The 27071-nt window shown below is 40.0% G+C and overlaps 1 protein-coding gene and 1 pseudogene across 1 annotated transcript; both read left to right on the top strand.

Annotated features, from left to right (window-relative positions):
* Positions 1-8831: 8831 nt before the first annotated feature.
* On the top strand, positions 8832-11903 carry LOC122431384 (transmembrane protein 225-like). Its single transcript, XM_043452684.1, has 4 exons — positions 8832-9230; positions 9862-10008; positions 10306-10440; positions 11423-11903. The coding sequence occupies exons 1-4, from the start codon at positions 9053-9055 to the stop codon at positions 11662-11664; spliced, it is 702 nt and encodes a 233-aa protein (XP_043308619.1). The 5' UTR covers positions 8832-9052; the 3' UTR covers positions 11665-11903.
* Positions 11904-14625: 2722 nt separating this feature from the next.
* On the top strand, positions 14626-15565 carry LOC122431140 (annotated as a pseudogene).
* Positions 15566-27071: the final 11506 nt, after the last annotated feature.

Below are 27071 nucleotides of genomic sequence, written 5' to 3'. Positions count from 1 at the left end.
TTGGACAGACGGGTTTAGAATATGATTTTTTTAAAAAATCAAAGTTGACTGTCAAATAATTGCCCGCTTTTAAAAAAGGGCACCATGAACACAAAAGTGGCAGAAAGAGCAATGAATCACAAGTCAAATACATTTTGTTTCATTGCCAGGTCTAACACAGTGTACCATCTGATCCATCAAAGAGGATCTCTGAGCTCATGTTTTAACCTGTAAAAAAAAAAAAATACTTCTAAGAATCATCATGCAAATTAAATAAGACATTTCGTGCATTGTCCACTGTGTATAAAACTATTTCTAGTATTAAAATTCCTGTTTTAGAGGCCAGTGATGTCATAGACTAATTCACACATTAGACACAAAGTGACTTAAATAAGCAAAGTGGACACTACACATCTGAGTCTAAGATAGGTGTTCACAGGTTCTTCTCTCCACTCCTGTGGCTTGATGGCCTGCAAACATCAGAACCTCTAGCTTACGGGAAAATCAGGAATTAATTTAGAACCTATTTGTTTTAATTCCTATACAACATGAACATTGTGACTGTGAAACTCACCTTCCTCCTCTGAAACTAGCTGAGTAACTTTTCTTTCCCTGTTCTCATCACTTTAAGAGCAAAAATGTCAATTGTTCCTTTTCTTCTTTAAGCTAAGAAAAAGTAGGTTTAAATGAATGTGATTTCTGTTCTCAGTTCAAGTATTTTATGCATAGAAATATAAAACCAAGTGTTCCTCAAGACATTCTGACCTCTGGGGTTTAGTGGGCTGAATATTTGTAAGAATATATCCTATAATATTCTTTTTACATGCAGAAACTTGCATAATATCATCACATTTCCAGAACAATGTAATTAACATAGCCCCATATCAGATATATATTTAGAACACAATGATGAAGAAATATGTAAAGAAAAGAGTGTAATATTCTTATAGGAATTATTTTAAAACTATAGTGGTAGATTTCCAGTCATATTTTTAAATAAGATGTGGATAAAGCTTTAATTAAAAAAAAGAATAATTCAAATATTACATAAATTTATTCCTACTCCAAAATCTTTTTCCCTTAAAAATTTTTATTGACATATAGTTGATTTATAATGTTGTATCAGCTTCAAGTGTACAGAAAGTTATTCAGTTATATATATGTCTGTATATATGTATTCCCTTTTAGAGTCTTTTCCTTTATAAACCATTACAAAATATTGAATATCAAATATAATTCCCTGTGTTATATGGTAGGTCCTTGTTGTTTATCTATTTTATATGTAGTAGTGGGTATCTGTTAATCCCAAACACCTAATCTATCCCTCCCTCCCTTTTCAAATCTTTGGTAACCTTAAGTTTGTTTTCTATCTCTTCTATTTTGTAACTAAATTCATTTGTATAGCTTTTTTTAGATTTCACATATAGCTGATATCATTTTTGTCTTTCTCTATCTGATTTATTTCACTTAGTGTAATAATTTCTAGGATCATCCATGTTGCTGCAAATGGCATTTTCTCACTCTTTTTTAATGGCTGAGCAATATTCCATTGTATATGTTATATATATCACATCTTCTTCATGTATCCATCTGAAAATGGACATTTAAGTTGCTTCCATGTCTTTTTGTTGTTGTTATTTCATCACTAAATCATGTCCAAGTCTTTTGCAATTCCTTGGACTGTAGCCCGCCAGGATCCTCTGTACATGGAATTTCCCAGGCAGGAATTCTGGAGCGGGATGTCCTTTCCTCCTCCAGGGGCTCTTCCTGACCCAGAGATCAAACCCATGTCTCCTGCTTGGCAGTCAAATTCTTTACCACTGAACTATGTCTTGGATATTCTTAATAGTATTGTTATGAACATGGGGGAAGGGGTGTATGTATCTTTTCAAATTAGTTTTTGTCTTTTCTGAATATATGTCCAGGAATGGAAAAAATTCGGTCATATAACTCTAAGTTTATTTATTAAGTATTTTGGGAGTTCCCTCACATTCCAGTGATTAGCACTCAGTGCTTTTACTGCTATGACTTTTGGTTTCAATCCCTGGTTGAGGAACTGAGATTCCCACAAGTCACAACATGGGCGTAACAAGCACTGAGGGTTTCTACTACAGATGAGCACACGGAAAGATGACGCAACGTCAGTCCCTTCACTGCCTCGCAGTCCAGTGAGGAGCGGACGGGCCAACACGTGCGTCATCCTGACCAATTGCTGAATGAATGAAGCACCGCATCCAGTGCTCTCTTTGGCTTAGAACCGTCACTCCTCATATATCAAGCCCATGCCTGAGGAGACCAGCAAGTCATTATAAAAAGTGGTAGGAACTGGTTGAGTTTCAGAGATGAGGCAGAACACTACTGTCTATAGCGACAATAGCAGTCTTTAGGGAAGGGTAGATTTTAAACTGTCTTCAGAAGTAGGGAGAATTCACTTAGGCTGAAGGACACAAAGGGCTATTCAGATGTAAGATAAACTAATCACCCCCAGATACCTAATTCCATCAGAATACTTTGTTTTTCTCCAGCTTACAGACTCATGATCTGAAAAAGAGGTAAGATATGCTAATAAAGATTTTCATTTCCTGGAAGAAAAATCACAAAGTAAGATTCGGTCCCCGCCCTCCCCCCCCCCACCCCCGCAGATTTTTGAGGTATAACTGACAAATAAATGTTGTGTATACTTAAAGTGTAAGCTTCCCAGGTGGTCATAGTTTGAAAGTATCCACTTGCCAATGCAAGAAGTTCAAGAGTCTAGAGTTCAGTCTACAGGTTAGGAAGATCACCTGGAGAAGGAAATGGCAACCCACTTCAGTATTCTTGCCTGGAGAATTCCATGGACAGAGGAGCCTGTTGGGCTATGGTCCATGGGATCTCAGAGAGTTGGGCATGACTGGGCAATTGAGTACACACACACACACACACACACACTTAAAGTGTACACCTGATGATTTGATATATTGTAAGATGATTATCACAACAAGCTAACACATCACCACCTTATATGGTGACTATTTTTTAAAGTTTTCAGTTATAAATTCCTGGAATCTAATGTACAGCTTGTGAATCTAGTTCATAATACTATTTTGTATACTTGAATTTTGCTAAGAGATCATCTCTCAATGAAAGGAAATGAGTCCTCAAAGATATGATTTATGGTATTAGAAGAGTTGATATTTGACACAGGATTCTCACTTATCCTGAAAATAAAGTATTGCAGATAAGCATCTGTTCTCCTTATATATGTTCTAGCAAAATTATTGCATAAGGTCTACTGGAGCCAATATTTTATTTTTTATTTTATTTATTATTAAAAAAAATGGAGTTAGGTATTTTAAACACAAAACTTCAAGTATACTCAATACCTATACAAGCCTTCTACCAGTCCATGAATCACACATATCGTGAATAATATTTAGTTAAATCTCAAGTCAGACTATTATGATTCTGTGTGTGTGAGTGTGAGTGTGTGTGTGTGTGTGTGACTGTCTCACCACACAAGTAGTTTGTTTGGAACTAAAATTTATTTGCAATTTGCTATAAAATTGCAATTTTTGCTATAAAATTACAAAAATCAATAAATGTAATTCAAAGGCAAGGGCAAATATTCGAACTATCTCATATGCTTTTTGTTGAGGATGAGTCAAAGTTAAATGAGCTAAAGCAATATCTTCACAGTTGTGCCAGGTATCCCTCCCAATGTGGAAGGAGATAATCAAGGTGACTTGCTCTCTGTGCTAACTTATGTCTGTTGAATTAAAGTGAGCTGAGTCCCTATACAAAATTGTTAACATGTTTTCTGACTTAAAATGATTATTTCAAATGTATCAAATCCTTCTCCATGGTGCACAGCAAATCATTGATCTTATTCTCATATGGATTACATAATTTATTTTCCACCACTGGCATGGTGTAGTCATCCCCAAAAATACTAAAGGGCACATGTACCTCTAGGAGATATTTTTCTTTAATCCTTAAACAGAAAATAATATAGGATTTGGATTATTAGGATTACATGAAATAACATGTGAAAATTAACTCGGCTGCTTTGGGGATATCAATATAGAAGATTTTATTGACTTATACCTGTCACTCTCCTTTGCTTCCTTGGGGAAAGCTGCTGGAATGGAATAAATCTTAGAGATCAAGAAGTTACACAGAGAGACAAGCATTAAGTGTAAACACAGAGAATGATTTGGCTGTCATCTCTCTTCTTCCTCTTTTCCTTTATCCAAAAGCCATGATTTAGGTGCTGTCTCAAGGTAGAGGAGAGGAGAATGTTTAAAGTCATGTGAGCTAGTGAAAAGCCTGGACACTAGAGAGATGATTTTTGTCTTTTCATCTTGTTTTTTAATTTTTTAGCTCTTTTTAAGCTATGACTTTCTGAAGCTTTCTGTTGGGGCATTCAGGTTTGGAAAGAACCGCTGCTCCCTCCAAACCCTGCTCTCACTGTCCTAAGTACAAGCCACCAGGGAGAGTCCCCGCTCCACCCCCACCCACAGTGCCTGGCAGCCCCCGTGGGCACGCTGGGCTTGCTGCTGCTCCACCAGACACGGCTGCTTTAGCCTGAAGGGAGCCGTGGTCAGTGGAGTGAAGGCGTGTTCTTACACTTGGTCTGCATGACTGTTATGCTTTGCTGGTGTTTATCCAACAAATGGTAATGTGAAGCAACATCTTGTAGAGATTTCTACCAAAATCAAATGTGGGTTTTTAGATCCCTGTGAAAATGCAAAAGGAAATGGTTCAGAGTCCATTCTCAGTGAGAGCTTCACACTGTCCTCAGGTTTTATCTGTTAGAGGGGAGATAGAGCTAAAGTGGCTCTCTCTAACCCCAGTTGTCTGATTATGCAAATATGGGGTGGGAAAATGAAATTTTTTATTTAAGAAGCATTCCAGAAAGGTACATAATCAAAAAATCCTGGACTAGAATGTAGCGAAATGCCACCATCCAGTTCTGCACATGAGTCTGTCCTGAAGGTCAAAGTCCACACCTCAGAAAGACATCTGATGAAGAAGGGGATGGGGAAGCCAAGTGATGTGAAAAGTATCTGAGTGCAAGTACAGACATAGACCACAGAGGTGCTGTATAGAGACTCCCCACCCATAAACACTGTAGTCATCACCTCCACTAACTTCCAACAAGCAGAAGGGGATCTTCTGCCCATGCATTGAGCCCCAGGGTTCGGGTTGACCCTCTGTGACTTTCTCTTCAAGATGTCAGGAGGAGCTGTTTCAGCTCCTGAGATCATGATAAAGTGTTGCCTAGAATACATATCCCACGGGCAGGAATCAGACCATCCATGTCTCAGATAGTGAGGAGTATTAGCCTATGGTCTCTCACTCACAAGCGGAAGGGTATTCCAAGTAGAGTAGAGGAAGGTAGCTATCATACTTTCATTTTGAAATAAAGGAAAACAAATATCCAGGAAAGAGACCCAGAAACAACACAGTCCCACACTTGTCCATGACACCCCAACCCAGCGGATAAAGTCTTAGTGGGTACTCTCGTCTTGAAATGGGATCACAGAAGCACCTAATCAAGCTCATAAGTGACACAGACACTGCTTTAGATGAATAATTATTCCATTTTTCTTTTTGGTCTCCAGAGTTCCTAGTGTTTAGTAAAAGATTCTGCTTTTTGAGGGGAAGTGGGAGGGGAGCTGGGCTCCAGGGAGGTGGGGGTGAGGGAAGCAGAGAAAGGCAGAAAAGGGAGGCCCAGGTGGTCTGGGCACTGACCTTCCTGTCCCGCTGAGAACCTGCATTCATTCCTGCCCTCAGGTGTGTGAGAGGAGCTGGTTCCTTTCTTTCTTTTTAAAAATAATTCATTTATTTTATTTACGGCTGTTCTGGGTCTTTGTTGCTGCATGCGGGCTTCCTCTAGTTGCGGCGAGCGGGGGCTACTCTTCATTGCAGTGGACGAGCTTCTCACTGAAATGGCTTCTCTTGCTTCAGAGCAAGGGCTCCGGGTGCACGGGCTTCAGTGGTTGTGCTGCACTGACTCAGTACTTGCAGCTCACAGGCTCTCAAGGGCAGCCTCAGTAGTTGTGGCTCACAGGCTTAGTTGCTCCTCAGCATGTGGGATCTTCTCAGATTAGGGATCAAACTCATATCCCCTGCACTGACTAGTGGATTCTTATACACTGTACCATCAGGTAAGTCCCAGGAAAAACTTTAATTGTCCCAGATGGGACTATGTTCAGTTATTTACTAGTGAATCTTGCAATCATGAATTCTACAATATTATAGTTTCACTGGAATGTAAAGATACATTCCAGTGGGAAACATTTGTACGTGTGAACACAGACTCAAATAGATTTCAATGGTGAAGTCGGCATTAACATTAAGATCTGTCTAATGTGAAAATATATGAGACATAAGCCAAGAGTGAACCCTAACATAAACCATGGACTTTGGACGATAATAATACGTAATTGTAGGTTTATAAATGTAACAAATGTACCACTTTGGTGGGAATGTTGAGAACAGAGAAGGTTGTCCCTGTGTGGGATATACAGGGAGTATATGAAAACATCTCTGCATCTTCTGCTCAGTTGTTTTCTTCTGCTCAATTTTGCTGGAAAAACATAACTGCTCTTTAAAATATTATTTTTAAACTTGTTTAAGTAGGAAAAAGTATGTGAGATATAGCAAACTCTGTGCACAGATAAACATGGGTCACCTTAAATCCTGGCATGTTAAAGAAGTTTTAACTGTTTTTAGAAATTCGAGAGAGAAAAAACTAATTGGAAAGAGAAACAATGAGGTAAAAACTTAAAGTAATAAAATCTATTTAAAATAATATTTTCATATGGATAAATATGTAAAGGGATCTTGAAAATATCAACAAACTGATGGACTTCTAAAAAACCAGATTAAGAAAACAAAGAGGGAGAATAAATAAATCTATGAGGAAAAATTAGTCCTCATCTTTTAGTGACACCAACAAATATTTAAGGATGAAATTCTCTGGGTTTGTTTCAGAATAAGTCAGGGATGATCACTGAAGCAGGGTAAAGGGTACATGGGAACTATCCTATCAGTCTCTTACTTTTTCAAAATCGCACACTTCCCTTTTGAAACTAAAATTCTGATTTTCTTTTTCCATTTATTGTTATTTCTTTAATCTAGTTGCCTATTAAAAAACAAAAGAACAGCAACCAAAAAAAACCCATAAAACCTAACAATCTCCCTTCTACTTTCACTTGGCCCATTGTTCTGCAGAGAATGTCATGCCCAAAACCACCAGTGACATTATAATCATCAAATCAAGTGGCATATGTTCAGCTTCCCCCTAATCAGATTTCTCTGCATTAGGAATCTAATGTCTCCTCAAAACTCAAGCTTCTTTAATTATTCAGCAGCATTTGTATTCTTGTAGCTGGCGGTAGTGGTAAAGAACCCGCTTGCCAGTGCATGAAACATAAGAGACAGGAGTTAGACCCAGGGTGGGGAAGATCCCCTGGAGTAAGGCATGGCAACCCACTCCAGTATTCTTGCCTGGAGAATCCCATGGACAGAGGAGCCTGGCAGATGACAGTCCATGGGGTCGCAAAGAGTCGGACATGACTGAAGTGACTTAGCACACCCTCACACACACGCAGCCTTGCTCTGACCTCTCATTCCTTGCTCTTTCTCATAAATGATGATGTTAATCAGAATTTCCTTCACTGCCTCTTGTCACCTTCTGTGTGATATCCTCTGATGGTGATATGCACACCTATGTTTCAACTGCCATTCCTAAGTTGATAAGCCTTAACTTACAATTAAGTTTCAAGACTAATTCTATCCTATGCCCTTGAGGCACCTTAAACTTAACCAAAACCTGTACCTACTAAATTCTTTCTTATAAGCAGGCTTGTGCTTGCTCCCATGGTTTCAGTTCAGTTTCAGTTCAGTAGCTTAGTCGTGTCTGACTCTTTGTGACCCCATGAATCGCAGCACACCAGGCTTCCCTGTCCATCACCAACTCCTGGAGTTTACTCAAACTCATGTCCATCGAGTCAGTGATGCCATCCAACCATCTCATCCTCTGTCGGCCCCTTCTCCTCCTGCACTCAATCCCTCCCAGCATCAGGGTCTTTTCCAATGAGTCAACAATTTGCATGAGGTGGCCAAATTACTGGAGTTTCAGCCTCAGCATCAGTCCTTCCAATGAACACCCAGGACTGATCTCCTTTAGCATGGACTGGTTGGATCTCCTTCCAGTCCAAGGGACTCTCAAGAGTCTTCTTCAACACCACAGTTCAAAAGCATCAATTTTTCGGCACTCAGCTTTCTTCACAGTCCAACTCTCACATCCATACATGACCACTGGAAAAACCATAGCCTTGACCAGACGGACCTTTGTTGGCAAAGTAATGTCTCTGCTTTTTAATATGCTATCTAGGTTGGTCATAACTTTCCTTCCAAGGAGTAAGCGTCTTTTAATTTTATGGCTGCAATCACCATCTGTGGTGATTTATCTTGACTCCTGTTTTCCCTAACTACATATATCATTTCTTCTCTGACCTGTGTCTCACTAATCCCTCACCTATCTTCAAAACACCCCAAATTATGAGTGGGCATTCTCTTTTGTGATGCTAGCTAGCTGACATCTCACATAGTGATCCAAATACCTTGTGCATTTCACTGATCCCTATCTAATGTTCATCAATCCTGGAACATATAATCCTAATGTCTTCCATCATACATGTCTAACTTCTTTCAGATCCTCTAGTTGCTCCTATATCTGATAGTGTTCTCTGTGTGTGACATCATACCTCCTTCTGTATCTGGATCCTCTTTCAAGGCCTCTAGGCCCTAGGTGCTTCCACAGCAGTAGGTCTCAGGGTCAAGGGTCAGACCAAGATGATTCCATGGCAGTTGGCAGCCGTGACGACAGACTAGCCCAAGTGGAGGAGTGGGGAACAGTGGGATTTATTGTCTCTGTTTCATAAGTTACTTCAGCTTCTGCCACTGCCAATGAGTCAACAATCACTAAAAGTTAGATTTTTGCCCTCTTTCTTGTGACTAATCATATCTGAGAAGAAGCACGTGAGATATTGGTGATGGTCTCTGCTTAAAATCTCCAATCTCAATGGTGTACACACTTGTCAGAAAGGCCGAGGCCACCAACCTGTTCTTCTCCTCCTGGATCTTAGTCTTCTTGGCTGTAGGAATCACCATAGAGGAATGGACTGTACTGAAGTTGGGACCCCAAGACCCTATAATAAGCCACAGTCCGTGGATATGTTGTACTTCCCTGTGGCCAGCAGGTCAGAGTTATACTATGGAAAGAGATGGGTAGAGAATAAGGGTTCAATTGCTTCTCAGCCTTTTGGCTAAGATCAAGTGGAGAACGAGGGTTCATCTTTCCTCGACTTCCATTCATCTCAACATTATCCTCTAGTGCAACCACCTGTGCTTGCAGTGTGCCCACTTCCATAATCAATACAGTCAAGGCCTACCCCAAAAGCTCAGTATTAGCATGTTTTGGAGAAAGGCTTAGAAGCTCACAGACTTAACTGATGGATCTCTGAGAAGCCCTGACAGTAGCTACAGGGTATCTAGCACATCTAGAATGTGAGGATATAAAAGAAAGGTGACTGGCAGCAAAGAAAACTTGTTACACTAGAGGAAGACAAAAGTGTTTAGCAAGAAATACATTTTGAAAAAATAGAAGAGAAAGAAGTTTACAGAGATACAAAGACAGAGAACAATTTCTTTTGGTTCCATCTCCCATTTAGCTTAAGACCCCTGCCTCTTTCTTGCCCTATCTCTGCTCTTTATTATTTAATCAAATGTTTCACCTCATTCATGTTTACCTAGAGATTTGTGTGCCCCAGGTAGAAATGAGCCAGAGGAAATATCTGTCCTCCTCTCAATACAGCTTCTTCTTTTCAACAGATGGCCTGGAAGTGGTCAGGAACATTCTGATTGTGGTGGTCAGCCTTTCCTTCACGCATAACTTGCTCCTGGGTTTTGAATTCACCTATATGATTCCTCAAACCAAATATACTCTCATTATGACTGCCTGCCTCGCTTTCCTCACAGGTAACTTCCTGTCTTCAGTCACAAGTAACTTCCTGTCTTCCCTAACATAAGATTGGAGGCATACTTGGTTTGTAGGTCCAGGCTGTGGTCTCTGACTAACTCAGCCCTCCCAGTTCCTTGGCTTAGATACATAGCTGCTAAATTGGATCCACCATTCAAGTGGCATTGGCCTTTGGAGAAGGTTCAGTTGTGCATGCTAGGGATTTGGAAGTCAAGCATATCTCAGGTTAAGACTTAAGTACGAGAGCCAGGGTCCATCAGAAGGGACTTTTCTTTCTGCTTTTGTCCGGACATCAGGCATCCTTCTGCTCAGTGCACTCCTCCTGTATCACCACTTGCTAAATCAAGGTAAATTCGTGTACTACTTGAGTTACAAGATCTGCTGGATCAATTTCACTGCATACTTAAACGCTTTATTGTTATTCGCCTCTGGTGAGTGTCTTCAGGGCCCTTGATGGGAGCTAAGAACGAATCCATCTCTGATAGGCAGGAGAGTGAGAGGATGGGAAAGAAGATAGAGGGAAAGTTACCAACCTTTGCATTTTAAAGGGCCAGTGGGGGAGTTAGACTCACTCTGAGGACGGTTCCTGCAAGGATGTGGGCTGAGTGAGTTGTTCAATTCGCTTGCCTCCAAGGGGACCGTTCCTTTCCACCTTTTCTTTCATACTTGCCCCATTCAGAGTGGAGATAACTGCTAACTTCAAGGCTAAAGAGAGTAACTGATAGGGAATGTTCACTCATGTGGAGGCAGTGGCCCTGGGGGCAGAGTGTCAGGCCAGGACTGCCTGAGGGCAGACAGAATCAGTGTCTGGTGCCCAGTGACCACCTACAAACACCAGGGACTCTTCTAAGAAGCCTTTAAAATTTCCCTTGGAATTAAACTTCCTAACTCAGAAGCACGGCCTCTGTCAGAAGGAATTCTCAGCTGTGTTGAGTTGAGCACTGCCTGTGTGTGCTCAGGCACTCAGTCATGTCCAGCTCTTCCAAGACCCCATGGACTGCCAGGTTCCTCTGGCCATGAGATTTTCAGGCAAGAGTACTGGAGTGGGTTGCTATTTCCTCCTCCAGGGCATCTTCCCAACCTAGGGATTGAACCCAAGTATCCTGCATCTCCTGCATTGCAGGTAGATTCTTTACCTGTGAGCCCTCAGGGAAGCCCCAACTCTTGTGCATGTGTGCTCAGTCAAGTCCGACTCTTTGTGACCCCGGGGACTGTAGTGGGGCTGTATTTAAGCTATTCTGCACACACTTCTAAACTCTCCTGCTAAAGCATCCCCCTCCTGAATGTCTTGGGCCAGTTCAAAGGGAAACATTAGGCTTTAGATCTGGGCCTCATGGATCATAGGGAGGGAAGTGTTTCTGTGACTTTTCTATTGTTCCTTCATCACCCTCTCCGGGCTTCTCTTTTTTCCAGGATTCCTCTCTCTCTTACAGTACAAGCAATCCATCAATGGTTCTGGCAGCCTGACCACCATCTGCAAATCTGCCAGAGAAAGTCAAGTTATGGAGCAACATGGGGTTTCTATCAAAGTTCTCTCATTACCAGCAGGTGCTGCAATGCCTCGTAGTATTGTCCGGGTACACTCTGCCCACATGAAAGAAGATTCTCCAGAAAGACTGAATGCCCAAGCTCGTCGTGTAACTTGGGCTCTATGATTTGACAATTTATTTTTCAGTATATGATCATCTTAATGGCAACAGTTTGTGCATATGTGGTGTGTGTAGGTCCAGCTGTATGGTCTGAGTTGGCATTATATAAAAGACTAAAACTGGGTTGGGGTCTATAAGAAGATCCAGAAGCCTTAAAAAAAATTTTTTTTACCCTGACTAGCTTTTATTTGTTCTCACCATTTAATAACATGCTATTAATATAATAAATATCATCATGTAACTGATACTTGCTATATTATTAACTCTATCACAGTGTTTTAGAATAATGTGTCCTACCTTTAGTCTCATTGAGTTTATTGTAAAATATTTCACCCCTTCAGAAAAAAATACAAAGAACATAATAAACACCTGTATATACATCACCCAACTTTCACATTATAGGCATAACTCATATTCCCCTAATTCTTTTTCTAATCTCAATTCCCTCATTTCTTTCACTGTAAAACACCTTTAATGATGCATTGTTGATAATTTTACATTCATGTCATTTTTCTTACAACTTTATGCATCTGTAAATTTGTAGAGAGTAGCTATCCAAGTGTCCAAAGATCATTAAATGTCATACAGTATGGATTATTTTTAGCAGCTCACTTTTTTCACTCAACTCCATGGTTTTGTGATTTATTGATAAATTTTGTTTTACTTCATTCATTCACACTACTCTTAAGTTTTCCCCTTTAGGGATATAATGTGAAATACTCATTTTCCAGCTGATGAAAAGCTAACTGTTTTCTTTTATTGTTGTTGTTTTTTCACTAAGTTGTATGCGACTCTTTTGTGACCCCAGGGACTGTAGCCCACCAGTCTCCTCTGGCCATGGGATTTCCCAGGTTGCATTCCCTTTTCTAGGGGATCTTCCTGATCCAGGGATTGAACCCATGTCTCCTGCCTCTGCAGGCAGATTCTTTACCACTGAGCCACCAGGGCAACCCTGTTTCTTTATTCTGTTACAAATGGTGCTGCTATGAATATTCTTACACACAGTTCCCTCTGCCCATGAGCTAGAGTTTCTCTTGGGTTTTTAGGACTAAACCAGCTGTATCAGAGAGTGTTTTCAATATGATAACTACCTGTGTTACTGTTTGTTCAGTTGCTAAGTTGTGCCCGACTCTTTGTGACCCCATAGACTGCAGCACACCAGTATCCCTGTATTTCACTATCTCCCAGAGTTTGCTTGAACTCGTGTCCATTGAGTCAGTGATGCTATCTAACTATCTCATCCTCTGCCGCCCCTTTATCCTTTTGCCTTCAATCTTTCCCAGCATCACAGTGTTTTCCAATGAGTTGGTTCTTCACATCAGGTGGCCAAAGTATTGAGCTTCAGCTTCAGCATCTGTTCTTCCAATGAATTGTCAGGGTTGAATTCCTTTAGAATTGACTCGTTTGATCTCCTTGCAGTCCAAGGGACTCTCAAGAGTCCTCTACAGCACCACAACTGGAAAGCATCATTTCTTCTATGTTGACTCTTATTTGTAACAAATGTTAAAATGTTTCTTTTTATATGTGTACTTCTCTTAAACCATAAGCTCCTAGAAGGTATAGGATTGTCTCCTAATAATTCCTCAGTATCTGAAATAGTACCTATCAGAAACCCACAAAAGGGTTGGGCCAGTCTACTGAAACATCCAGGTATACCTTAATGATGTTTTTCCTGCACCACACTCAAGTCTACAAAGAAAAACATTGACTTAAACTATATAAGCTTTTGCCAGGGGGGGTAACAATTCTATTGTAATATCTACAATTGGTTCCAAGAAACATAGGGGAAAGGGATTATCATTTCTTCAGTGTTTATTAAGCAAATATTTAGTCAATACCTACTGCATATGCCAGGTGTTACTCTAAGTTGCTACAAAAATAACACTGAAAAAAATAGACAAAATCTCTGCCCTTATGGAACTTAGATTCAAATGCAAGTGAGCATGTGAATGCATGTGTTGTGGTAAAACAAACTGAATAAACAAACAAGTGGTTAGTATTTCATAGAGGGGTAGGTGCTGTGTATTCAGGAAAGGTCACCTGCTTTTCTATTTGAGGATGTGCCCCATTTGGCAGCAAACCAAAATGTATGCAAAATGGGTTACTTCCAAAATATCATTGTTATAGTGAACTCAGCTTAAATGCAGGGTAGGTAATTTCTCTTTGCTACAAATCATGATCTCTGGGGAAAACACTTTGAAAACCTAAGACTTCTAAGTTTTAATCAGGTCTCTAGGATTTCCCAATTCAATAACCTCTGGGTCATATTAGCAGGTGCTCCCTGGGCACCAGCAGATGCTATTTCCACCCCCTAGGCTGGAGAGGACACTCTGCAGAGCCACCATTAGAAACCATGACCTGTAACTCATGGCACCTCAGAGCCTGGGGTACCGAGGTCTGTGCTCTGACTCTCTCATTCCAAAACGCACTCACAACAAAAACAATAGCAAAGAAGAAGAATCTCTGTTCTGGGTTGTTTGTTTCTAAAATTCATCATAACCACTTGCTTTTCCTTGAGAATAACGAAGCAGAGGTAGCAAGTCCCAACATTGAAGTCTCTGTGCTGAAGGGTGAGTGTTGAATTTTATCTGTCCTGTTACTCATCTTCCACACCTCATCTATAGAAGCGAAGGACTCTCTGAAATGACACGTCTTCTCTCTGCTGAGATGACCACTGATCATCGGGTGGGCCTGGTAACTGTCAGAGCAGAAGTGGAGCAGAGATGCTACTGTCACGAGGTCACAGGGTCATTGAATCTTATCCCTGTAGAACTTGCCCATTAGTGTTTTTGATACACATCCTTAAAAATTCCCTCAGCCTTTATACAGAGGAGAAAACAAAGGCACAGAAGGGTGGGCTGGGGTTCCTTATTGCATTCTGGGTCTCTCTCATTAGAGTGGGGTTGGGTGGAGAGAGCGGGGTACTCATTTTAACATTACCCTCTGTCCTGTTCTCCAGGTGTGTCCTAGGGAAGAATGGCCCCAGAGAATGACTCTTCAGTGACTGAGTTTATCCTGCTGGGTTTAACACAGAAGCCAGAACTCCAGCTGCCTCTCTTTTTCATTTTCTTGGCAATTTATATGGTCACTGTGGTGGGGAACGTTGGCTTGATTATTCTTATTGCTCTGAACCCTCACCTGCACACTCCCATGTACTACTTTCTCTTCAACCTTTCCTTCATTGATCTCTGCCACTCCTCTGTCATTACCCCTAAAATGCTGATGAGTTTTGTGAGCCAGAACATCATCTCTTATGCAGAGTGCATGACTCAGCTGTGTTTCATCTCCTTCTTTGTTATTGATGAGTGCTGTATTTTGACGTCAATGGCCTATGACTGATACGTGGCCATCTGTAAGCCCCTGCTCTACAAGGTCTCCATGTCCCATCAGGTCTGCCTCATGCTGACGGTGGGTGTATACGTGATGGGGCTTGTGGGTGCCATGGCCCACACTGGGTGCATGCTGCGACTCTCCTTCTGCGATGGAAACATCATCAATCACTACATGTGTGACATTCCTCCTCTCCTCCAGCTCTCCTGCACAAGTACCTCCATCAATGAGCTGGTGGTTTTCATCGTGGTGGGCGTCAATGTCATAGTGCCCAGTGTCACCATCTCCATTTCTTACACCTTGATCCTCTCCAACATCCTCCACATCCGTTCTGCAGAGGGCAGGTCCAAAGCCTTCAGTACCTGCAGCTCCAACATAATCGTGGTTTCTCTTTTCTTTGGATCAGCAGCATTCATGTATCTCAAGCCTTTTCCTGCTGGGTCTCTGGATGAAGATAAAGTGTCCACAGTTTTTTTACACTATTGTGGGGCCAATGGTGAATCCTTTCATCTACAGTTTGAGGAACAAAGATATCCAAGTTGCAGTGAGTAAGACTTTGAAGAAAAGGGAATTCTGAATGAAATTTGTTACTATTTGTTAGTATTATTTGTTACTAATAATTAGTATTATTTGTTACCAATAATTAGTACTATTTGTTACTAGTAATTGTTACGAATATTACTCTTTCCCTCCCCTGTGAGAACCAAGATAGTTCTTTCTCAGATCTTTACTGTGAGAACCTGCTGGGGTGTTTTGCAGGTAAAATCTAAGAAAGTGTGGCAGTCCCCTAAAACTGTGGCTCCTATGGTGTGCTGCAAGTCTTTGAGGTTGCAAAGAGTCAGATATGACTTAGTGACTGAATAACAATGAGTCTTAATACATATTTAATAGAAATATCTCCAACTCTAGCACCAAAGGATTCATTATAGACTTTCCTTTTTGTGTATTTGTAAATTCTTTCTTTAATGGTGTCACTTACCTATTTGACTATACATTATAAGAAGAAAGGGTAAAAAAAAAAAATTATATAAGCACTGTACTCTGGATGGTAAATGTGTTTTTCACCCTGGTATTGACTTGCAATTCTGAAGCTATCACATGTGTACTGGGATTGAATGAATGAAAATAAATTTAGCTAATAGAAATTTTGTTATAACCAAATGCCTTTTCCTGAATAATTTGCTTATGACTGGTAATGATGCTGTATACTCTCACAAAGTGTAGTGGTAGGGCATTCCTTGCCTTCCCTTTGTCTTTGACCGATTATTAAAAATCTGCTAAAAATCTGGATGTCTCAGTCTTTATTCTTAGAGAAGGAAGAATGAGAGCCTTGACTTAGGTTGGTTTAAAAAGGATGCAAAGAAGAATCAGCTTCTACTGTGATTTCTACCCCCTTCCCCTGAAATATTTTCCATAAATAAAACAGATTTACTTTTGTATAAATACATGAATATAGTAATATTTAAATTACTACTGAAGATGGAATAAACTTAAATTGTAAAAACTGGAATGCTACTCAACAGTAAAGGGAATGGCTATTGATACATATAACAAATGGGATGAACACTAAAGGTATCATGACTAGTGAAAAGAACCAGTCTCAGAGATTGCATATTGTTTGATTTTATTTATTATCCTCCAAATGACTTGACTATGGAGGTGGAGATGAAAGAGATAGAGATGGAGAAAACGGAGATGAATGTGAAAGGGGATGGGTGTGAATATAAAAGAATAGTGTAAGAGAATTTCTAAATGTATTGAAACAGTTCTGTATCCAGTCATGGTGTTGCTACATGAATATATACAAAGGATCAAATTGCATAGATCTACACACACGTACGCACACACAATGGAAAAACTCAGTGCTTATAAGGCTGCTAAAATCTCACTGTCTGCAGTCCTGAAGTCTTGTTACCATTACTAAACCAGTGTCAATTTCCTGGTTTCACTGTTACACAGCAATTGTGAAAGATGTCATCATGATAGGAAGCTAGATGGAGTTCAAGGGACTCTATGCATTATTTTAGCAACTCCATGTGAATCTATACTTATTTCAAAATAAATGTTAGCTTCAATCTCGTAAGCACAAGTACTAGTTAATACATATCTAGAAATTATAGTCAGATACAACTGAGTGACTGAACTGAACTGAACTGAACTGAACTGAGGAATTCTAAAGTCATATTTTCTTGAAATAGAAGTTTAAGAACAGTGGTTTTCTTATGTGCTCTATGCTTAGTCACTCAGACATGTCCAACTCTTTGCGACCTCATGGACTGTAGCCCTCCGGGCCTTTCTATCCATGGGGATTCTCCAAGCAAGAATACTGGAGTGGGGAGAGGAAGTAAAATGGCGGAGGAATAGGACGGGGAGACCACTTTCTCCCCTACAAATTCATCGAAAGAACATTTGAACGCTGAGTAAACTTCACAAAACAACTTCTGACTGCTAGCGGAAGACATCAGGCACCCAGAAAAGCAGCCCATCATCTTCGAAAGGAGGTAGGACAAAATATAAAAGATAAAAAGGGAGACAAAAGAGCTAGGGATGGAGACCCATCCCGGGAAGGGAGTCATAATAGAGGAAGTTTCCAAACACCAAGAAACCCTCTCACTGGTGGGTCTGGGGGAAGTTTTCAAATCTCAGAGGTCAACCTAACTGGGAGGAAAAAGAAATAAAACCCACAGATTACATGCCTAAAAGCAACTCCCAGCAGAAAAGTACCCCAGACGCCCGCGTCCGCCACCAGCAAGTGGGGGCGGGACGGAGAGGAGCGGGTGGCATTGCTTAGGGTAAGGACAGGGCCTGAATGCCCTGAGGGCAATCGGAGGGAGCTAACGTGAGATAGCAACTTAAACTGTAGGACAGCGAGAGAGAGAGAGAGAGAGAGAGAGAGAGAGAGAGAAAATTAACCGGCCTGAACACACTGCCGGCCATTTGCAAAACAAAGGGATTGAGCAATTCCAGAGAAGAGCTAGCCAGCAGTGGACTGGAGGCAGGAGGCAGAGGGGAGGGGAAAGGGGCAAACTCGGCCCCAGAGACAGCACCCCTACCAAACTGCAAACAGGCTCCCAGTTTCTAACCAAAGACTTCCTGAGATTCTGGATGGTCGACATCCGCCGGGAGGGTCGCGGCTAGAGGCCGGCTCCCGAGAACAGACACAAGGCGCATGCATCTGCCTGGCGCATATGGAAACTGAGGCTGGGCCCACGGAGGGGATAAGGTGCACCGCACCCGGGGAGAGTGCGCCCATCAAGCTCCTGGCTGCCTGAGCTGCTCGGGCCGGGGAAGGCACAAAACGCAGGCCCAACCGAGTCCGCGCTTTTGTGGAGGACCCGAAAACTGGAACCGCATGCCCCGCAGGGCCCGCTCCTTATAGAGCACCCTGGAGCCTGAGCAGTGTAGACGGGGAAAGCACACACCAGTGAGCGGGGGCAAACCCAGTGTGGCCAGAACACTGAGAGTGCTCCCCACACAGGCCAGTGACATTTGTCTGCAGCGGCCCTCCCTCCCCGCAGAAAGACTGAACCAGCGAACCTAAACAAGAGACCACCTCCGCCCGCTAGTGTCAGGGCAGGAATTAGACACTGAAGAGACCAGCAAACAGAAGCCAAATAAACAAAGGGAACCGCTTCAAAAGTGACCTGTGCAACAGATTAAAATCCTTGTAGGTAACACCGACTACACCGGAAGGGACCTATAGATATTGAGAAGTGTAAGCTGGAATAAGGAGCTATCTGAAACTGAACTGAACCCACACTGACCGCAACAGCTCCAGAGAAATTCCTAGATATATTTTTACTTTTTTTTTTGTTCTTGTTGTTGTTTTGTTTTTTTAATTAAAAATTTTTTTCTTTTCTTTTTTTATTTTTTCTCTTTTATTTTCTTTTAAAATTCCCTATTACTCCTCTATTACTCCTTAACTTTCATTTTCATATATTTTTACTATTTTTTAATTAATTTTTTCTTTTTTTCTCTTATTTTCTTTTAAAGTCCTCTATTACTATTCTATTACTCCTTAATTTTCATTTTTATTTCACTATAACCTTGCAAAAAAAAAACAAAAGAGGCCCTATTTTTAAACTGAACTTCATATATATCTCTTCTTAAATTTTTTTGTGTTTTTGGTTTTGTTTTTAATATTGTATTTTTAAGAGTCTAACCTCTACTCTAGATTTTTAATCTTTGTTTTTCAGTATTTGATATCAATTTTGGACATTTAACAATCCAATATTCAGTACCCATTTTTAGTCAGGAGTGTGTTGATTACTCTCTCCCACTTTTGACACTCCGTTTTCTCCCTCAGATCACCTCTATTTCCCCCCTCCCCCTTCTCTTCCCAATCCAATTCTGTGATTCTCTGTGGGTGTCTGGGCTACGGAAAACACTTAGGGAACAGAGTACTGCATAGATCTTCTCTCCTCTTGAGTCCCCCTTTTTCTCCTCCTGCTCATCTCTATCTCCCTCCTCCCACTCCTCTTCTTCATGTAACTCTGTGAGCCTCTCTGGGTGTCCCTCACTGTGGAGAATCTTTTCACCATTAACCTAGAAGTTTTATTATCAGTGCTGTATAGTTGGAGAAGTCTTGAGGCTACTGGAAGAATAAGACTGAAATCCAGAGGCAGGAGACTTAAGCCCAAAACCTGAGAACACCAGAAAACTCCTGACCACAGGGAACATTAAGTAATAAGAGATCATTCAAAAGCCTCCATACCTACACTGAAACCAACCACCACCCAAGAGCCAGTAAGTTTCAGAGCAAGACATACCACGCAAATTCTCCAGCAATGTGGGAACATAGCCCTGAGCATCAACATACAGGCTGCCCAAAGTCACACCTAACACATAGACCCATCTCAAAACTCATTACTGGACACTCCATTGCACTCCAAAGAGAAGAAATCCAGTTCCATGCACCAGAACACCGACGCAAGCTTCCCTAACCAGGAAACCTTGACAAGCCAATCGTCCAACCCCACCCACTGGGAGAAACCTCGACAATAAAAAGGAACCACAGACCACCAGAATACAGAAAGGCCACTCCAGACACAGCAATCTAAACAAGGTGAAAAGGCAGAGAAATACCCAGCAGGTAAAGGAACATGAAAAATGCCCACCAAGTGAACAAAAGAGGAGGAGATAGGGAATCTACCTGAAAAAGAATTTAGAATAATGATAATAAAAATGATCCAAAATCTTGAAAACAAAATGGAGGTACAGATAAATAGCCTGGAGACAAAGATTGAGAAGATGCAAGAAATGTTTAATAAGGACCTAGAAGAAATAAAAAAGAGTCAATTAAAAATGAATAATGCAATGAATGAGATAAAAAAACACTCTGGAGGGAACCAAGAGTAGAATAATGGAGGCAGAAGATAGGATAAGTGAGGTAGAAGATAAAATGGTGGAAATAAATGAAGTAGAGAGGAAAAAAGAAAAAAGAATCAAAAGAAATGAGGACAACCTCAGGGACCTCTGGGACAATGTGAAACACCCCAACATTCAAATCATAGGAGTCCCAGAAGAAGAAGACAAAAAGAAAAGCTATGAGAAAATACTTGAGGAGATAATAGCTGAAAACTTCCCTAAAATGGGGAAGGAAATAGTTACACAGGTCCAAGAAACCCAGAGAGTCCCAAACAGGATAAACCCAAGGTGAAACACCCCAAGACACATGTTAATCAAATTAACAAAGATCAAACACAAAGAACAAATATTAAAAGCAGCAAGGGAGAAACAACAAATAACACACAAAGGGATCCCCATAAGGATAACAGCTGACCTATCAATAGAAACCCTTCAGGCCAGAAGGGAATGACAGGACATAATTAAAGTAATGAAAGAGAATAACCTACGACCTAGATTACTGTACCCCGCAAGGATCTCATTCAGATATGAAGGAGAATTAAAAGCTTTACAGACAAGCAAAAGCTGAGAGAATTCAGCACCACCAAACCAGCTCTTCAACAAATACTAAAGGATCTTCTCTAGACAGGAAACACAGAAAAGGTTTATAAACTCGAATCCAGAACAATAAAGTAAATGACAACAGGATCATATTTATCAATAATTACCCTAAATGTAAATGGGTTGAATGCCCCAACCAAAAGACAAAGACTGGCTGAATGGATACAAAAACAAGACCCCTATATATGCTGTCTACAAGAGACCCATCTTAAAACAAGGGACACATACAGACTAAAAGTGAAGGGCTGGGAAAAGATATTTCAAGCAAATAGACACCAAAAGAAAGCAGGAGTAGCATTGCTCATATCAGATAAAATAGACCTTGAAATAAAGCCCATGAAAAGAGACAAAGAAGGGCACTACATAATGATCAAAGGATCAATCCAAGAAGATATAACAATTATAAATATATATGCACCCAACATAGGAGCACTGCAATGTGTAAGGCCAATGGTAACAAGCATGAAAGGGGAAATTAACAGTAACACAATAATAGTGGAAAACTTTAACACCCCACTCACACCTATGGATAGATCAACTAAACAGAAAATTAACAAGGAAACACAAACTTTAAATGACACAATGGACCAGTTAGACCTAATTAATATCTATAGGTCATTTCACCACAAAAGAATGAATTTCACCTTTTTCTCAAGTGCACACGGAACATTCTCCAGTATAGATCACATCCTGGGCCATAAATCTAGCCTTGGTAAATTTTTTTTAAAAAATTGAAGTCATTTCAAGTATCATTTCTGATCAAAATGTGGTAAGATTAGATGTCAACTACTGGAAAAAAAAATATTAAAAATACAAACATATAGAGACTAAACAACACACCTCTGAATAACCAACAAATCACAGAAGAAATCAAAAAAGAAATCAAAATATGCATAGAAATCAATGAAAATGAAAACAGGACAACCCAAAACCTATGTGATTCAGTAAAAGCAGTGCTAAGGGGAAGGATCATAGCAATACAAGCTTACCTCAAGAAACAAGAGAAAAATCAAATACATAATCTAACTTTACACATAAAGCAAATAGAAAAAGAAGAAATGAAGAACCCCAGGGTTAGCAGAAGGAAAAATCATAAAAATTAATGCATAAATAAATGAAAAAGAAACAAAGACTATAGAAAAAATCAACAAAACTAAAAGCTGGTTCTTTGAGAAGATAAATAAAATAGACAAACCATTAGCCAGACTCATCAAGAAAAAAGGGAAAAGAATCAAATCAACAAAATTAGAAATGAAAATGGAGAAATCACAACAGACAACACAGAAATACAAAGGATCATAAGAGACTACTATCAGCAACTATGTGCCAATAAAATGGACAACTTGGAAGAAATAGATGCATTCTTAGAAAAGTGTAACCTTCCAAAATTGAGCCAGGAAGAAATAAAAAATCGAAACAGATCCATCACACACATGGAAATTGAAACTGTAAAAAAAAAAATCCAACAAAGGACAAGGACCAGATGGCTTCACAGGTGAATTTTACCAAAAATTTAGAAAAGAGTTAACACCTATCCTAGTCAAACTCTTCCAGAAAACTGCAGAGGAAAGCTAACTTTCAAACTCATTCTATAAGGCCACCATCACCCTAATACCAAAACCAGACAAAATAACACAAAAAAGGAAAACTACAGGCCAATATCACTGATAAACATAGATGCAAAAATCCTCAACAAAATTCTAGCAAACAGAATCCAACAACATATTAAAAAGATCATACATCATGACCAAGTGGGCTGTATCCCAGGGATATAAAAATTTTTCAATATTTGCAAATCAATCAAAGTGATACACCACATTAACAAATTTAAAGATAAAAACCATATGATTATCTCAATAGATGCAAAGAATGCCTTTGTCAAAATTCAACATCCATTTATGATAAAAGCCCTCCAGAAAGCAGGAATAGAAGGAACATGCCTTAACATAATAAAAGCCATATATGATCAACCCACAGCAAACATTTTCCTCAATGGTGAAAAACTGAAAGCATTTCCCGTAAAGTCAGGAACAAGACAAGGGTGCCCACTCTCACGACTACTATTCAGCATAGCTTTGGAAGTTTTAGCCACAGCTATCAGAGAAGAAAAAGAAATAAAAGGAATCCAGATTGGAAAAGAAGTAAAACTCTCATTGTTTGCTAGTGACATGATCCTCTACATAGAAAACCCTAAAGACACCACCAGAAAATTACTAGAGCTAGTCAATGAATATAGTAAATTTGTAGGATATAAAATTAACACATAAATCCCTTGCATTCCTATATGCCAAGAGAAAACAGAAAGAGAAATTAAGGAAACAATTCCATTCACCATTGAGACAAAAAGAATAAAATACTTATGAATAAATCTACCTAAAGAAAAAAAAAAGCTATATATAGAAAACTATAAAACACTGATGAAAGAAATCAAAGATGACAAAAATAGATGGAGAACTATATAGCATGTCATTGGATCAGAAGAATCAGTTTAGTGAAAATGAGTTTACTACCCGAAGTAATCAATAGATTCAATGCAATCCCTATCACACTACCAATGGTATTTTTCAGAGAACTAAAATATATAATTTCACAATTTGTATGGAAATACAAAAAACCTCGAATAGCCAAAGGAATCTTGAGAAAGAAGAATGGAACTGATGGAATCAACCTACCTGACTTCAGACTCTACTACAAAGCTACAGTCATTAAGACAGTATGATACTGGCCCAAAGACAGAAATATAGATAAATGGAACAAAATAGAAAGCCCAGAGGTAAATCCACACACCTATCGACACCTTATCTTTGACAAAGGAGGCAAGAATATACAATGGAGAAAAGACAATCTCTTTAACAAGTGGTGCTGGGAAAACTGGTTAGCCACCTGTAAAAGAATGAAACGAGAACACTTTCTAACACCATACACAAAAATAAACTCAAAATGGGTGAAAGATCTAAAGGCAAGGAAAGAAGCTATAAAACCCCTAGAGGAAAACTTAGGCAAAACACTCACTGACATAAATCACAGCAGGATCCTCTATGACCCACCTCTCAGAGTAATGGAAATAAAACTAAAAATAAACAAATGGGACCTAATTAAACTCAAAAGCTCTTGTACAACAATGGGAACTCTAAGCAAGGTAAGAAGACTGCCTTCAGAATGGGAGAAAATCATAACAAATGAAGCAACTGACAAAGAATTCATCTAAAACATATACAAGTAGCTCATGCAGCTCAATTCCCGAAAAATATATGACAATCAAAAAATGTGCCAAAAAACTAAACAGACATTTCTCCAAAGAAAACATACAGATGGCTAACAAATACATGAAAAGATGCTCAACATCACTTACTACCCGAGAAATACAAATCAAAACCACAATGAGGTACCATCACACGCCAGTCAGAATAGCCGCTATCAAAAAATCTACAGACAATAAATGCTGGAGAGGGTGCAGAGAAAAGGGAAACTGCTTACACTGTTGGTGGAATTGCAAACTGTACAGCCACTATGGAGAGCAGTGTGGAGATTCCTTAAAAAAAAAACTCAAAATAGATCTGCCATACGACCCAGCAATTCACTGCCGGGCATACACACCAAGGAAACCAGAATTGAAAGAGACACATGTACCCCAAAGTTCATCGCAACATTGTTTACAATAGCTAGGACATGGAAGCAACCTAGATGTAATCGGCAGATGAATGGAAGCTGCGATACATATACACATGGAATATAACTCTGCTATTAAAAAGATAGGACTTTTAAAAAAATAAGAAGCATATATAGAGATAAGGAGAAAGTCCCTGTGTGTGTTCTTGGAATGATACATGCTCAAAAAGACCAAATTTTTAAATTTTCACCTGAGCCTTATCCTCTGCACAGAGATTTCCTAAAGCAATCTAAACTACAAAAATGAGGAGGGAGTTCTAGATGACAGTTTGGCAGGATGCAAAGCTCACCCTGCTTCAGGAAACACATCACATTACAACTATATATAGAGAAACTCTTGCTGAAATCCATGTGGGCAAGAACAGAACCGCTGTTCTATAATGAAGGGTATAAAGAATGATCCATGTGGAGTCTTCCAGGAAGGGGAGAGAAGCAATATGGTTGGGACCTATACGTCTCACCTGGGGCAGAGAAGAGGAAAGGCATATCACAGGCTGGGGAATCCTCCTGGAGGAGCAAGGATTTGGGGCCAGAGTTTAGGCACACCTGCCCTGGGGTTTAACAACAGGAAATAAGCCCCCTTTCTGGCTTGAAAACTAGTGGAGATTTACCTGAATGCTGCAAGTAACTGACACCTTGCTCTTGAAGAGCATGTGACAGATCTGCTCACTCCCAATCACAGCATGGAGGCAGCAGATTGAAAACTACCTGAGACTCCATCCAGCTGGCAAGGACCACCCCAGCATCCCCTCTACCCAGCCCTAACTGAGCTCCTGCCCCAGCCTCTCATGCTCCTGTGGTTGCTGCCCACTAAAGGGGAGGATACCATAGCTAACAAGTGTGCACACTTGGAGGGGTGGGAGGTGACTTGGACACTGAGGCTGCAACTGAGCCACTGTCAGCTCATGTCTCTGCAGGCACTCCAGGAGGAATGAAGTTGGGTCCAGGAAAGAGAATACTGTCACCAGAGTGCACATCCTTTTCCATCAGTTCTGTGCTGTGGCACCAACCCCTCCACCATGACTCAGTCAGTAATCAAGGCAAGCACATTGGGGGGAAAAGTGGGGGGAAAAGTCACTAACAAGTCACCACCCAAGGCATGCACACTGGGGGAAATTGGCAAAAAGTCACTAACAAGTCACTCACCACACTGGGGGAAAAAATTGCTAACCAAGGCATGCACACTGGGGAAAAACCAGCATAGAAATATAGACCCAATCTCTCAGGCCTTGGTCCTCTCCCAAATGCTGACTGCCATCAAATGCAGGAGAAACTCAGTTTCTCAAGGTTCCTGTACCACCTCCTTAGGCTACAGCTCTGAACCTGATAGGGTAGTGACAGCCATTGAGAACTGGAGAAGCCCTTGCTCACTCCTGGCTCTGGCTCTTGTCCCACCAACTCCATCCTACATCCCACCAATACAGTGGCTGCCATCACAGTCCAGGAGAAGACATAGTCCATGCTCACTTCAGATCCAGTTCTCCCAGCAAAGCCACTGGACATTCACAGACTGCATAGGGACATTCCCACACAAGAAACCACCCTCAAGCATGGGATAGGTAATCATTTTACCTAATGTCATGGAGATATAGAAAATTAAGCAAAATGAGATGTTAGAAGAATTTGTTTTAAACAAAAAAACAACAAAAACCTCAATAAAAACTGTAACAGAAAGGAGATAAATAATTTACCTGATAGAGTTCAAAGCAATAGCAACGAGAATTCTAACTAAAGTAGGAAAAGGAATAGATGAACACCATGAAAATTTTAACAAGGAACTATAAAATATATTTTAAAATCATAACTGAAGTATATAATAACTGAAATGAAAAATACACTGGAGAATTAGCAGTAGATTAGTGATAAAGAGTAATGTCTAAGTGGATATGAAAGAGAGAATAATGGAAATTTCCCAGTTAAAATGGCAAAAAAAAAAAATGCAAATAAAATTTAAAAGTATGAATAGTTTAAGGGAGCTCCGTGACAACATCAAGCTTACTAGCATTTGTATTCTAGTGGACCCAGCAACAGAAAAGAGCAAGAAAGTGGTGGGGAAAAAAAAAAGTATTTAATGAAATTATGGCTAAATACTTAGTGAGCCTGAAGAAGGAAACCAATATCTAGGTTTGGGAAGTAGAGAGTTTCAAATAAGATGAACCCAAAGAGAACCATTGGTTAATCCATATCATATTTAAAATGGCAAAATTTAAGATCACAGTAGAATATTAAAGGTAGCAATATAAAAATAAGGAATTTAATATGAGAGAATCCACATACATCTATTATAAGCTGATAATTCTGAAGAAACTTTGTAGACCAGAGCAAGTAGCATGATATATTTGAAGTGCTGAAAGTAAAAAAACTACAACCTAAGATACTCTTTGAAACCAAGCTATCATTCAGAATTGAAGAAGAAATAAAGAGCGTCACCAACAAGCAAAACCTAG

This window comes from Cervus canadensis, chromosome 29 (genome assembly GCF_019320065.1).
Source record: "Cervus canadensis isolate Bull #8, Minnesota chromosome 29, ASM1932006v1, whole genome shotgun sequence".
NCBI lineage: Eukaryota > Metazoa > Chordata > Mammalia > Artiodactyla > Cervidae > Cervus > Cervus canadensis.
The sequence above is the reverse complement of the archived record's forward strand: the minus strand, read 5'-3'. Positions and strand labels throughout refer to the sequence as shown.

What these genes read in the sequence shown, in the direction of transcription:
- LOC122431384 (XM_043452684.1), top strand. Translation starts at nt 9,053, where the DNA reads ATGGTGTACACACTTGTCAGAAAGGCCGAGGCCACCAACCTGTTCTTC. An exon ending in CTGCCTCGCTTTCCTCACAG is followed by an intron (nt 10,009 to 10,305) that starts GTAACTTCCTGT and finishes TCCGGACATCAG; the next exon opens with GCATCCTTCTGCTCAGTGCA. An exon ending in TTTATTGTTATTCGCCTCTG is followed by an intron (nt 10,441 to 11,422) that starts GTGAGTGTCTTC and finishes TCTTTTTTCCAG; the next exon opens with GATTCCTCTCTCTCTTACAG.